Source organism: Taeniopygia guttata, chromosome 7 (assembly GCF_048771995.1).
Source record: "Taeniopygia guttata chromosome 7, bTaeGut7.mat, whole genome shotgun sequence".
In the NCBI taxonomy this organism is placed as follows: Eukaryota; Metazoa; Chordata; class Aves; order Passeriformes; family Estrildidae; genus Taeniopygia; species Taeniopygia guttata.
The window spans coordinates 34091489-34105960 of NC_133032.1; the positions used below are offsets into that span (position 1 = coordinate 34091489).

At 40.4% G+C, this 14472-nt stretch overlaps 1 protein-coding gene across 1 annotated transcript in view; it reads right to left on the reverse strand.

Moving 5' to 3' along the window:
* Positions 1-1839: 1839 nt before the first annotated feature.
* Positions 1840-14472, reverse strand: part of LOC101234197 (von Willebrand factor D and EGF domain-containing protein-like) — a 133851-nt gene continuing 121218 nt past the window's right edge. Inside the window, exons 26-28 of the mRNA XM_041717675.2 lie at positions 10050-10145; positions 8865-8960; positions 1840-1985 (exon numbers count right to left, since the gene is read on the reverse strand). Coding sequence (XP_041573609.2) covers positions 1840-1985; positions 8865-8960; positions 10050-10145 — 338 coding nt within the window. The remainder of the gene's footprint in view (positions 1986-8864; positions 8961-10049; positions 10146-14472) is intronic.

Here is a 14472-nt window from a genome sequence, read left to right on the forward strand (position 1 = left end):
GGACAGAGGATTTGCAGGGTTGGCTTGGCTCAGGAAAATGGGATAAAATCAGTCAGCAGAGATTCCAGTTTCTTTCAGACAGGGAAATGCTGCCATTGAGAGACCTGAGCTAACTTTTCCCTGTGCTCACCAAGGTGGCACCAAGAAGTTTCAATTTTATTCACAGCAGACTTTATGTTCAGTGTTAGGGAAAGTCAAAACCGTCCTCTAATAATGTAGTTAAATACTTGAACAATGACTCTGATAAACTGTGAGGTTTCCATGACTGATAGGCTTGGAGAAATTGATTAAAGCTTATACAGACTGCACCCAATCCAGTCTGATAAATTAACTTTTGGTAGGCTTATCATCCCAAGTTTTTTACAGAAATGTGGGTGTGTGTACAATTTACAATAATCATGCTAGCAAGTTAGCTTTTCATTTCCATATCTCTCACAGTTTTGACTTTTTGGAGGAGTAGCTCATTTGCTTTCATATAACATAAGCCATGTAATTTATATTAGATACAATGAAATCCATAATTTTAATTACTAACTGAATTTAGCTTTCAGCAAGGCTCACAGATTGAAGGAAACCTGTTAAGCCCCTTTTATTCAGAACATTTCCTCCTTCACATCAGAGCAATACATGTCCATATCAGAGCAGCCAATCAGGATTTCTGCAGAATAGGCTCTGAAACTGAAAAGTGCTTCAAACAGTCTTAAAAACTGTGAGAATTGTGAAATCACAATTGTGTGTTTGTAGGTGTCACTGGTGACTTGGCATTTTGGACATACACAATTTGCAAAGTCTTTTTCTGCTTTCTTTTTCTGTCAGGACTGATTTTGTGTGTAATAGTTTATTCATGTGGAAAAGGAAGCTTAATTTTCTTTATATATTGTTATTTAGTATTTTCTTCTAAGTGTAATAGACTTCCACTTCATTTGTGAAATGACAAATATCATACTTTGCACATTCACAACGAGAATAATTCTTTAAAGCAGTCATGCTAATCTTGGTCTGATGGATCCACAAGGTTAACTCTTGACCTAGCAAGGGAAGTCTCCTAAATAGAAATACCTGCAGAGAACAATTCCAGTTTATCTCGTCATATCCCTGCCTTCATTTAGATTTCTTCTGTTATTTATTTGAGAAAATGTGCACCTTACTCTGCTGGGCTATGGCCAACCTGTTAAATAGTATTTTTTATGTATAGAAAATTACATCACTTACTCATCTTATCTACATCAGATGATTTCAGTATTGATGTAGGAGCTGTAGTTTGAGTAGGAGAAAGTACTTGTTAAAAAAATCTATACAGAAGTTTAATTGTGATACTAAATTCTAATTATCATTAACAAAATTAAGTGACTATCTGAATAGTGGTTCATCCTTTCTCTTAATATGTTATACAATTGAAATGAAAATTGATTTTTGCCCCAGGCCTTCCAGTACAGGTAAATGATGGGGCAGCCTCCTGTTTTGAGAGCTGAAGACTGGGTCAGCCAGGACATCTGACAGGAATTGTGTTTGTGGCATGGGAAATGGCTGTGGCTGAAAAAATCCCAAAGTGTTTTGTTTTAGTGGTGATGCAGGGCATGAACTGCACTCGAGGCCCTACAAGGGTGATGGTCAGGCCCAGCTGCCAGATGTGCAATAGCCTTGAAACCATTCTGGAAGTCAGACATGTCTGATCGAGGGTAAGGCATAAAACAGGGGGGAAAAGTTATCTAGAACTTGAATACTGGCCTAATTTGCAGCTGAGCAGTCATTCAATTTCCTTTCAAATATTCTATGACCTTATTTACATGTTCCATAGGGTTAACAAAGCTTTATTCATTTACCTGTAAACTATTTCAGTTATACCTGGTTATTTTTGTTGTTACCACAAGGATCAGTGAGTTTGGGCATGACCTTGTTCCCACATGCTGAACCAGCACAGCCACTTCTGCAAGCACAGACATTTGGTCTGATGCCCCCAAATTGACCGTTTTGCTCACAAAGTGCTACAAATGAGAGATAAAGTTCTTTAGAAATGAACTTAGTCTAAGTCTTGTAATCAGGATGTAAATATTTAGAAATATTGAGAGTTAAAGATGGTTTGTCATAAGCTTTTCATGCTTCTGTGTCTCTTATGTTTACAATTTTTATTTTTTCCTTTTTTTCCCAATGATGGGGGAAAGACAAATAATGACCTTGGCTGAGCTGGAAATGGATCACTACAAGGCCTAATTTTGAAAGCCAGGATACATTCTGGGCATTGATGGTTGGGCAAGATTTATGCCAAAATGGATTGTCTTTTGTTCCAATTAAAATAAATAACAGCTGTTAAAAGAGCTGACCTCGAGCTGAGATGAAAGAATATGTTAAATATGTACTCCCAAAGGTGATGCTATCACAATAAATAAATGGGACAATTTGGTGAACTTCACAATTCACACCTTTGGAAACCAAATAAGAACATGTGATTTCATGGTCATAGAGAATTAGTAATGAACTACTTATTCCAAGGGAAAAAAAACCAAACAGAGAAATGTTTTATCTAGAGCACCACTGCATTTATAAAGGCCAATCCATTTGAAGATATTCTGTTAATAAAAGAATCAGTGTTCTATTATTTTTTAAGAGAGAAAAAAGCAATTAGTCAAATTTGAGCTGGTTTTTCATCCTCATTAGCAATTTCCATTGTTATGACATTGTTTTGGCATAGAGGAAAAAGAGCAGCCCATTCAGAGGGCACCAATTCAAGAAGAATGTACATCACATTATTTTAATTAGATCTCATGAGCTAAACCTTCTATAAATATTGCCAGAATATTGTATCCTAGTTCAGGCAGTCAAACTAAATGCTTTAAAAACTGGTCAGATGTGACTCAATGAGTGCTTTCTTACATTTTCTTGTGTGGCAGAGGAGTACAGGAAGCTGCCAACCATGCCCCCACTAAGACAGAGCTGAAAATAAAGTAGACACATCTCTGTGAGCAATCTCCTTCATGATGGAGCAGGATGTTCCATCAGATTTAAATGAATTTGCTGTATTCATATGAGATTTTTTTCTTTTTCCTACAGAATATCAACTTAAAAAAGTTAAGGGGCTGAAGGGTCAAATTCCACAATTTCAGTTTGTTGCACTCAGGCTCTGATTCTGACTCAGATTTAAGTTCGTGCAAAGTCTTTGTGCTGAGATCTGAAGTCTCAGAGATAGACCAGGTCAAACTTCTTTAGGAAACCCATTGTGGGATCCTAAGCCATCCAAAAATGATCCTCAGAATTATAATAATTTTTATAATGACCTTGGCATCATGGAATGACCTGGAATTTGTATTGGGTTTGCTCTGTCAGGTTATTATGCCAGTGAGGCTGAGGTTTTGACCGAGTGAGGAATATTAAATTCTAAATATTTTTAACAGACTTCACAGTTGTGGGGTAGAGAAGCAAAGAACCAGGCTTGCTGCCACTCTACACATCTTAAAGAGGAGAGGCTGTAACCAGTGAGAGCTCATGCTGTGCCAAAGCACTGCCCAAGAGCATGGCCAGAAGAAGAGCACACCCAGAGCTGCAGGTGCTGGTGACCTGCAGGTGCTCCCCTGGGAGAAGCCAGATGTGTCAGGGCTGTGTGCTGCAGGACTCCAGTGACCTGGAGTAGGAACTTGCCTTCCTAGTCTGTGAGCTTGTTGATGCATTCCTGCCACTTTGAAAAAGACAAAAGTGCTGTTTTCTTGAAGCAAATTTTAAGGAGGAAACTTGGTTTTGTTGGGTGTCTGTTGCAAAAATCTCCTTAAGATACAGAACAGCGAACTGCAAACCTCAGAATTTCTCCTTTTTCTGAGAGGGCAAATTTGAATTCTGGGTGTGGAGGGGGCAGAGGAGGAATGAAACCACACTCAGGCTAGAATAGGGAGGTTATCATCTCTGAAGTGCTACTCCAGCTCCTCCATGAATCTTGCAAGGACAGATTTACACTTGGAAAATACTTAGAGTTTGGCTCACTGGAACAAAGCCATTTCCCAACAGGGAATTGTCAGCAGAAAAGGCTCCTTGAGCCCAAGCAAGTTCAGTTCCACTGTGTGGTGAGCAGGAAGAGAGAGACCTGTGTGTGATAATATCATTAGAGAAAGAATTGTGTATATTTCTGTTATTTGTTTGATATGAATATGGGCTGGAGAAAAATGGAAGCTGATTTTCCTTTCATCTTGGTAGCAGATAAAATAGGAATAGGTAATGCAAAGAGAAGTGGATTTTCTGCAGATCCCTACAGCATCTGGGTATGCTCTGGTACACATGGGCATTAGATGAGGTACTAGGATTTTGTTTTCTCTCTGTGTTTCCCTGATTCTCAGCTTGTGAAAATAAATTTTAAAAAGGGAAAATATTTCCTCATTTTTTCATCCTTTTCTTCCTGTCTATTTCTCCCTGATCACCCCCCAGCTTCTTTCTGTAGTGCTCAGAAAAACAAGAGCTCAGTTAAGAGAAAAGTTAAAAACATTTTGGAGGAAAATTGGAATTGACATCACAGAGGATAATAACAGAGCTGAAATTCAAATGAATATTTCATAAATGTATTTACAAGGGATCCTAAGCCACTAAACACTAAAAATGACACCAGCTATGTATGCATTATCCTGTACAGATCCAGCAAAGTCATTTAACAAGCTAAGCTTATGTTAAAATTATAATCAATAAATGCCAATTACAGAAAGAGTTTTATCCCTGCATGTTAAAAGAACAGAGCTATAATTTGCATGCGAACGACATTCTTTTCAAAATTATTTGCTTTTTATAAGGTTTGGAAGGGTTACAGAGGAAAGCTTGAAGAAATCCTGCCTAGGATGTTGTTCAAGGCAGAGAAAGAGATTGGGAAGAATACTGAGGAAATTATAAGGCCATAAGCTTGACACTTATAACATGCAAATAAAGAGAAGTTATTCTGAAGGGCAATGAGGAGCCAGTGTGGGTTCAATAATATTAGAACAGAAGATAGCAGCATGAATTTTAATGATGAACATCCTTCACAACTATAACCTTCTTATACTTTATAATTAATTGTTAGAATTATACCTTGATCCTGCATTCAGAGCCTTAAACAACAGACCTGTACCCCTGGCCAGAAGCCTCCTGACTTTGCTGAGATGTGTTTTGGGTGTCTCTGTCAGGGCCATCGGGTTCTGCTGCCACATGTTCCTTTCTTTGGCCCAAGGTTTCTTTCTGAGCCCAAGAAAATGAGAAATGTGAGTTACCAGCACAGGAGGCAAGGGGAAGCCACAGGCATGGATCTTTAAACTGGTGTCTAATATGGAATAGGAAATCAGGGAAACCATGGTGACCCTGCAATACTGTTTCTTTCTTTTCAGAAAGGCAAGGTTTTGGATATTTTACAGCCATGGAAGCTAAAAACGGAGTAAGACAAAAATGCTTCTAATGGAACAACCATCATCTCTAAAGCTACTCTTTTCTATAGTTGAGACATGTTGAATATTGCAAATTAGTTTTTTTAACCTGTTCTTTCAAAATATTATTTCCCTACATTTGCAGTGCAGTCTGAAAATTGACCATTATTCCTTAAACTATTCCCCTCAAAGTCACAGGTATTTATCAAGGATAACGTGTGTATTCCCCCATGCACCTTATTTGTTGGGACAAATGAGCTATTTTATTGATTCTCTTTCAGAAGCCATTCTGTTCAGTTACAGATGAGTGGGGAAGAAAACTACTCTTTTGACTGACCTCTTTATTTACAGTCTGATAAAGGAGGACTATTGTGTTTTATCCATTATCAATGTCTACTGAAAGTCTCTTTTGCTCTTGCCAAGTTCTTTAGTTGCAGCCAGGGACTGGTGAAACTGTAAATAAACTTTCCTGCACAGATGCCTCTGGAATATGAGTTTGAGTGATTTTAGCATTTAGAAATCATAATTCACTGCATGACATGGACGTGCAATTTCATTGTGCATCATTGCAAAAGAGGCAGAGTTTTTGCCTGGGTGATTGCATCTCCAAAATGCTCCAAATTAGTTATAAGCTCCTTGTTACCTCTGATATTACAGCCCATTCTGGCTCTCTGAGGCATTTTCAAAATATTTTAGACATAAAATTATTCTGCCAATTGCCAGTCATTGCCAATCCTTGCCAATCTTCATTGCAGTAGAATGGAAAATCTGTTCTAGGGTACTGTCAGTGGCTTTGTCTGCTGAAGGGTTGAAGCCTTTTGGGTTGTGATAGAGATCTATGTCTTTGTTCCTGGTGAAAGGTGACAAGAAAATCTGAGATATTAGTATCTGAGGTTGTAAATAAATTATTAGAGACCTGAAAGCAGAGAATGTTTTACCTTTTTTTTGTTTTAGTAGAAAGCTGAAGAAAGAAAGTGTTTGGAGAGGAATTATTGTGACAGGTGCTGCCTCCAAACATCTTCTTGAATGGTCCATGTGGGCTCAGACTTCTGTGAGTTAGAAACTGAGCAGATGGAGGTGATCTGGGACTCTTATGAAAGATAAACCAAAAAGTAGTTGTCCAAGTAGATGTCCAAGATGATTTCTTAGTATTTGTCCATTGTCCCTCTCGTTGGCTCAAGGACCTACTCTGGCTATCTCAGTATAAAGGACCTCAACAATCTGTTCCATCTGGGAAATGTTCAGAAAATAGCAGTGGAAGTCTCTGTGTATCCTGTGGTTTAGTCACCCCCCTCAATGTGTTAGGAAACAGGGAGGAAAAAATGAGGTTCAGGGTGTAGATGAAACTTGTATCTGCATTTCCATCACCACCATCCTGATCAGGGTGGTCAAGTGAATTCACAGGCTGAAAACAAAGAATGAAGCTGGGATTATCTAATCATCTCCTACCCTTGAAACAGCCTCCAAGAAACAATCCTGCCCTGATGGATTCTGGATTACAGAGTGATTGTTGAAAAAACCTATCCTCTGAATTGTTACTTGTAGAGTGAGATAGCATATTTGCATTATGAAATGGAAATGATTGAGATTAATAATTTAAAAACATAGAATTAATACATAGTATTAATCAAAATATTCAAATATAGTATAAAAACGGTACATTAATTTAATGTTATAGAATAAATAAATATAGATATGAAATATTATTTTCATATCATGTGGCAGCTACTACTTTCTTATTTTACAATGTGAATGTTTTGATCTATTGTTGAGTTTAATAGCCAAAGTCTGTGGTTAAAGTGGTGCAAATCTAGGTTGAATTCAGCCTTGCTGATGCCATGGTGGAACCCAGAATTTGGTAATACATATCCAAACAAGACAGGGCTGCTGAGCTCAGGGAAACCTCAGGAGCTGAAATGTGACCAAGCAGTTTTGCACAGGGGAGAGGAGTGATGAACCAAAGAGCTCCTTGCCAGAAGCTGATGGGTTCTGGCAGAGCCTGTGGGTTTGGCCCAGTGTCCCTGTGCTGCTGGGAGGTGGGACAGAGGCCAGAGCAGGGCAAGGGCAGCAAAAACTGTGCCCAGGGGCTGGGCTCAGCCCTCTGTGCTGCTGCAGCCTCTGCCAGAGCTGAGGAGAAGGTGAGCAAGGGAGGCAGTCAGGAGGCTTCTCATGTTTAGACAGATAAATGCATCTGTTCCACTGAGTCCAGGGTTTGAGGGAATAGCCTCCCATTAAAACATGAAACATGACTTGGTTTCAGAGTTACACTTCAGACCTAACATCTGTGAGGATGATCCTGTTCCCCTGCCTTGCCATGAATACCCTGGAGCAGCATTGTAAGACCTCACCATCTGCTCTCTGACAATAGTCTTCTCTCCTTCTCTTTAAAAAATCTGAAATTTGGGGTTGCTGTGGGATCTGGGAGTTTCAGCCAGCCCCTTTTGGACAAAAAAAAAAAAAAAAAAAAAAAAAAAAAAAAAAAAAAGATTTAACCTCCCACTATAGGCAGAAGTAGTAAAACCACAGTGACTAGCAAATGAAGGGATTTGGAGCAGTTTCAAAGGCTAGATAAATCTATAAAAAAATTACCTGGCTTGTGTGCCTGGATAGGACAGCAGAAATTGTTAATTGCCTTTCATAGGAGCAAGCACAATTTGTTTATTTATTTTATAAACTGAGTCAAGAATATGCCATCAATAACTTTAAACATTCCTATGTTTGAACTAGAAGACAGCTGGCACAAAGAAACAATTACACAGCCATTGGGAGTTAGCTGACAGAAGATTTCCATAAGTAATTATGCTCTGTGAGTGTGAGGGAAAGGAAGATAAAGGAGATAATGCCCTTTACAGGGGATAATGCTTTGATATTTTCCTCATACCCTTTTGCTGTAAAGCTAATGGCAGACACAAACTGAAGTGACCCTGGATGTAATTGGCAATAACAGATCTATTCCCATTCCAGGTCTTCCAACCCCTGCAAATGCAAATACTTCCAGCCACCTTGGTGAGTCTGAACAAGTAGAATTTACAGGGTCAGGCTCTCAGGTCAGCAGACACACAGAGTTTCTGTGCTTAATGCCACTTGGGTATAGAGAATGGGTACTCCATTTCCTTTTCTCCTTGACCTCTTCGTTTTACCTTGCATTTAAAGTTATTTAATTTGAAAAGTACTTATTTTGTCTGACAGGTTGATCTCAACATCCATGTGAGAAAACAGATGAGTCAGGCCTCTTATGTTGAGTATAGAAATGTTTTTCAAAGTACCAGTTTTGCTGGTAGGACAATTCTGACAAATAAGAGGAAGACTTTAGGTGCTAATCGTGTTATGGTTGACTTGTACACGTAATAGAATCATGGAATCTTTTAGCTTGGAAAAGACCTTTAAGATGATTGACTTCAGGCACAAACCTGACACAACACACACACAGGAGCAAATGACATGTGCAAAAACCTGAGGTGGTTTTTACAAAGCTGCAGGAATTGGGGGAGTACTCACGGGTCTGGCACAGCGTTCCCACCCATCCTCCGGGGCACTGGCAGGCGTTGGGGGCGACACACTCCCCTCCATTGAGGCACCTCTGCAGGCACACAGCTGGGCAGGGGACATGGGACACGTGAGAGGATGGACACATGTGTCTGTGTGCTCAAGGGCTGCCTGAGAGGTGACCTGCTAGGCTCTATTCCATGTGGCTGACTTCCAAAGGCCACGTCATCAGCATGGTGATCAGCATTCTTTGATATTTTCTTCTTAAGAAATTTATCTTTGATAGCTGTCTGCTGGGAGGCTTGGCATTTCTAATGCTTGGCTCATCATCAGCTAAGAATAATCTCTCCATGATGCATTCATGCACTAGATATTCCATGTAAAAAAAAAAATGTTTTCATAGAAAAGTTTGATATGTTTATTGCATATATTTTTTGTTCAGAGATCCTGAAAGAGCGAGTGCATGATCTGGTGTATATCAGAGACCCTTCCTTCAGCATTTCTGAATAAATTATTTATATTATAAAATCAAGCCACTATTTCTGAAATCATATTTACTAGCAGGACCTAAAGGGTAAAAAGCCAATATTTTAATCTGCTTTACATACAGTATGTCATCTTGATTATAAATTTGTTCAGTTTATCTGTCAACTTTGTGGTAATGAATAACCATGTACAGAAAACTATTCCTTGAAAATATTTCAGGGTGAGAGGTTTTTCTTTTAATTACATTTTTATGTAACTGTAGTCAGAGTTACAGAGTAAGAACACGTCATTCTCCAAATTATGCACCGATGACCTTGAGAGTACATCAGTTTGGAAAGCTTTATAGCAGGCTTTAGATAGTTCTGTACTTTGAAATACATGACATTTCTCTCTAGAATATAACAAAATATGTGAAGCTGTTAAAACATAAAATCAATGCTTCAAGTTTAATACTGTAAAAATGAATTTCCATAACAAGATGTATAACAGAGCTGCATGAAGCAGAACCAGGGTTCCCCTACACAGCTTTTTCCCCTCTGCAAGCACCGAGTGTTTACAGCATTCTGTATTACCTGTGCTTAAAACTGTTATTTCTTCAAACTGCTGAAACAGCAGAACAGATTCTGGGCTGGTTTTTAGTATTAGAAGGTTGTAAACTGCTGTTGACTGGACTAATGAATAGAAACTTTGAATGGGAGTAGAGGTGCTTACGTTTGCTGCAGTGCTTTCCCCTCCAGCCAGACGGGCAGTCACAGACATTGGGGTGCACACATCTCCCCCCGTTCATGCACGTGGGCTCACAGACACCTGCAGGAACACAACAAAGGACATGGGAGCTGGGAAATGAGGGAAGACTTCAGTGAAGGCTTGTGGGAGTCCAGGGCATCCCCTTGGCTGCCCTGGCAGGTCTGGGACCCTGGCAGGGGTCAGGAACCCCCCTGGACAGAGCCCCCAGAGACACTGTCTGTGATCTCTGTCCATGGAAAAGAGTTTCCAATCTTACGGGATGAATTACCAGCTCTGAGTGTTTGATATAAGGAATAATTAAGTGTGGCACTGGTGCAAAAGTAAAATTTTAGGATTCTAGATTAGGGGTTCAAAGGGGACAAGATGGAGGAATTGGGTGTATCTTGTCCTTTTTCTTCTTCTTCATGCCCTCCATGTTTCACTGTAGTGTTGGCATTTTTCTGTTGGTTTAGGCTGGGGACACACTGTTCAACGTAGGTGACAGATATTGGCACGTTATTGTAAATCCAGCACAGGTAGTTTCTGGTATTTAATGTTTATAACATCCCACTGAGGGCAGAGCCCCACACGCTGCCCTGCAGGACAGAGATGCGGCAGGGCAGCAGAACATGTTAGAGATAAACAGAATAAACAACCTTGAAACCAGCACAAATTATGGCTTCTTCTTTGGCAGAGGGGCTGAAAGACAGAGACTTTCTACAATCTCTGGATCATCAATACCACAGATTCCGACAGAGGCTCATTTGCTTCCTTGCAGAGGGTCAGTTGGCTTGTAATTAAAAACCAGAAAAGTGGTTTGGAATTGAGAATCTGAAATCCCATCCTTATGGGAGATGCTGTGTCATGTGTGGAAACTCTTTGGTGGAAGCTCTGGTAAGAGCCGCCTCACCAGAGCAGAGAGGCTGGTGACAAATATTCTCAGAAAAGCAAGAGGACAGGCCAAGATTGTTAGAGCTTTCACTTCCATGTGGGAAAATTCCTTCTTCATGTTCTCAAATGTTAATTTGGATAAGAAAAGCCTTGATGAGGATGGATTGTTTTCACACAATTTTGGGTATGATTTTGCATTCAGCCAAGCATAAATCCTAAAGTTCTATTCTTCCACTGCCCTTTTGAACCATTACTTATTAAAATATTTACCTTTTTACTTTATTCTTTTGCACAAATAAGATGTGAGAGCTGAGTTGTTCTTTCAAACACAAGAAGCCAGATGGGTTTTTTGTTGACTTCACTAAAAATCGAATAGCTGGTTTTGGTCCCTCTGATTAAGCTGTATTTATCAATGCTATTTTATAACATCTACCATTAAAATCTCACGTTACTGGGAGGTCACACATCTGCAATCCCAACCTGGTTTGATGTAGGGAGATGCCATAGACAGGTACCCAAATTCCTCCTGTCCTGTCTCTCCTTGCCTTAATAGCCAAGTGTGGGAAGCACCCATCAGAGGCTGGGTAATTCAGAAACATGGCAGTGCCAGTATGGTGGCAGTGGGAATGATTTGCATTTTACATGGAAGAAGGCATTGGATAATTGGGTGGAGTACAAAAAGCCGTGTAACACAGCAAGTGGCTGGACTGGGGTGAGAGAGCCAAGTCAGGAGGAGTTTGGCAGCAAAGGTGTGAGTGTTAATGCTGCAGCAGTCCTGCCTGTGAGTTGTCACTGCATGCAGGGCTCTGAATGACCACAGTCCCCCCTCAGACCTCTGCTGTAGGAGGTGGGATCCTGATAGAGCCTCAAAATAGGGATGATTACCAAAAGACAGCAAGCAAAAATGCAGCAACTTTTATTTGATGGGAGAATAACCTTTTGTTCCTCTCTCAGGGATGACCAGGCATTTTTAAGTAGATAGATTTAGGTTCCCTAATTATTCCTGTGATGTAGTGAAATATTGCTTTTGTGGCACTTTGTGTGCTGGTCTCTCCCTTCAGCCCAGATGCTGCTGCACTGGCAGCTTTTAGAGCTGTATTGCTGCTCTTGCTTGGCTCCTACATTTGCATTTTGTTCTGTGCCAAGGCTCCTGGATCCCTCAGCATCATGACCTGCCCTTAGGCAGGGCAGACATGGCCAGGATTGTAGGGGCTGCTTGGACCCCAGCCCTCAAACTGTCATCCTCCATTTCCTTCTCTCTCCACCTCTCCTGATCCATGCTGTAATCTTGGCTCTGCTTCCTCAGGCTAACAGGGATCCACAGCTCTTGCTGAGCTGTTAAAAAATGCTGCAACCACTGGTTAAAACCTACATGAGTTCAAGGGGTCATGGCCTCCATAACTCTGAAATAATTTAATCTCTTATTTTCCCTCTTCCTTTTTCTCTCCCCTTTGATCTCACATCTTCAGTAAAAGATTTTTGATCCACAATCTTGGATCAATTCCTGTTGCAGTTATAAAACAGCTCAGACATTCAGAATTTAGAAAAGATGAGCCCAAACCATGAAGTTTGGTTCTAGATTTAAAATCACTTTGTGCTTTTTGATATTCATGGACCATAATGTCCTCAGCACTAACCTGCTCTCCTAAAATCACTTGAAAATCTATAAACTTCATTTTGAGATCATATGAAACTTGGACAGTGTCTTCCCACCACCTCTTAGAAAGTAAACTCAAGAAAAGGTAATTGTTCAGATGGATATTTCAGCTTTTTTTTCTTTCTTTTGTTGTTTACATTTTCTGTATGTTTTTGACGTTACACAATCACATTCTTGTTGTTTTTTATCTTTTTTTTTCCTTTTGTACTGACAGCAGGCTCAGCTGCAGGGACTCAAATTAGTAATTCACCAATGGTTTCAGCAACAGGTGAGGTCCAGTCTTGATCTGAATAAAACACAAGTTCAAACTGACTTTCAGCTTTCCATTTCTCCCTTTTTTTTGTTCAGTTGCCTTACAAATGACCAAGTAGCTATGAAAATATAGCATGAACTGCCTTTATTACTTATGGCATCTCTGACTTCAGTGATAAATCCAAAGGAGTTCAGTTCAAAGTGAACTTAAGGGTTCAAGTCAGTACCAAACCTGTTCTGAACAGGAGGAGCACTTTTGCCTCCCTGCCCTGTGGGGAAGAAATTCTCTTATTGCCAGGGAATTCACAAGCACCTTTAGGTAAACGAATGCAGTGTTATCTCTCCCCTTTTCCTTCCTGACATCTCCACCTTGTCCTCCCTTTCTTTAACTTTCTTAAATACAGCTCCATCTCAATACCCATCAGGCAGACTTCAACATTTGTTAATGATAACTAGTTTGGATCCTTTCTGGTCCCACTCCTTGGCCTCTGTGGAGGAGTTCCAATTTCAAAATAGCAAACAAAAATGCCAGAGCCTCTCACAGGAAAACTAAATAAATTATCAGACACTAGGAGAGCAAATCAAATTATTGCAATCCTCCCAGGTATTGGCATGACTTTGAAACGACTCACTTTTTTTTTTTTTTTTTTTTTTTTTTTTTTTTTTTTTTTTGCCTTCCTCTTAAGAAAGCCCAGAGAGTTAACCAGAGACAGCAGTGGCTTGATAAGTTTTCCATCTCTCTTGGGGACTAGTCCTGATGCCATGGATATGAACACATTTGTGTGTTCCCTTTGTTGCAGTCAGGCAGGAGATAGCACTGGGAGTAGGGGGAGTCCTGTGCTGTCCTCAGGCCCTGGGTGCAAACTTGCTGGCAGTCAGTGAGCATCACTAGAGCCTTCATCCTTGCTGCCAGTGCTGGCATTTCCATGCTCTTCAGCAAGAACCAAAGCATAGAATTTGATATGCAGTGGTGTTTCTCGAGCCTGTATCGTGCCACAGTTCTGTAAAGCCACGATTCACAGCTCAGAACCACCTCCATGATCTCCTGGCGCCCTGAGCTGGTGGGGTAGGTAAGGTCAGCCTGTGCTGAAGGTGATGATGCAGGCTGGAGAAGCAGCATGGCTCTGTGCTGTATTTCAGATGAGGGGGGATTTGGATAAGTGACAAGCAGCTGCAGGTGTTAAGATAAAACACAGGTGTTGCAAAGAGCACCACATAAAATAGGCACAGTCCTCCCATGCACTGGAAGGCATTCACTACTTGCTGAGTTTGCTGTTTAATGCAGCAGCTATTTCTCTTTGATGGCTTTAATGTGTTTTGACCTTACAATCACTTAAAATTTCCTGTGACCCTCTAGGCTCACTTGACCCAGCGAAGTGCTTTTTGAAACTCTTTTATCAACCTCCATGATGCTCCATACCAAACCCTTCAGCCCTAAAATCTCTAAGGCAGTCACACCTTCTGCTTTGTCAGCCAAAGAGAGGTATTTGCCAGAAAAATAAATATTTCTGTGGATTGCTAAAACCCCCCAGCACCTGAAATGTTGTGTTTGAAGTGAACCCTCTTCTCCTGCTGTGAGTAGCACCAGCCATGGTCACTCAGAATTTC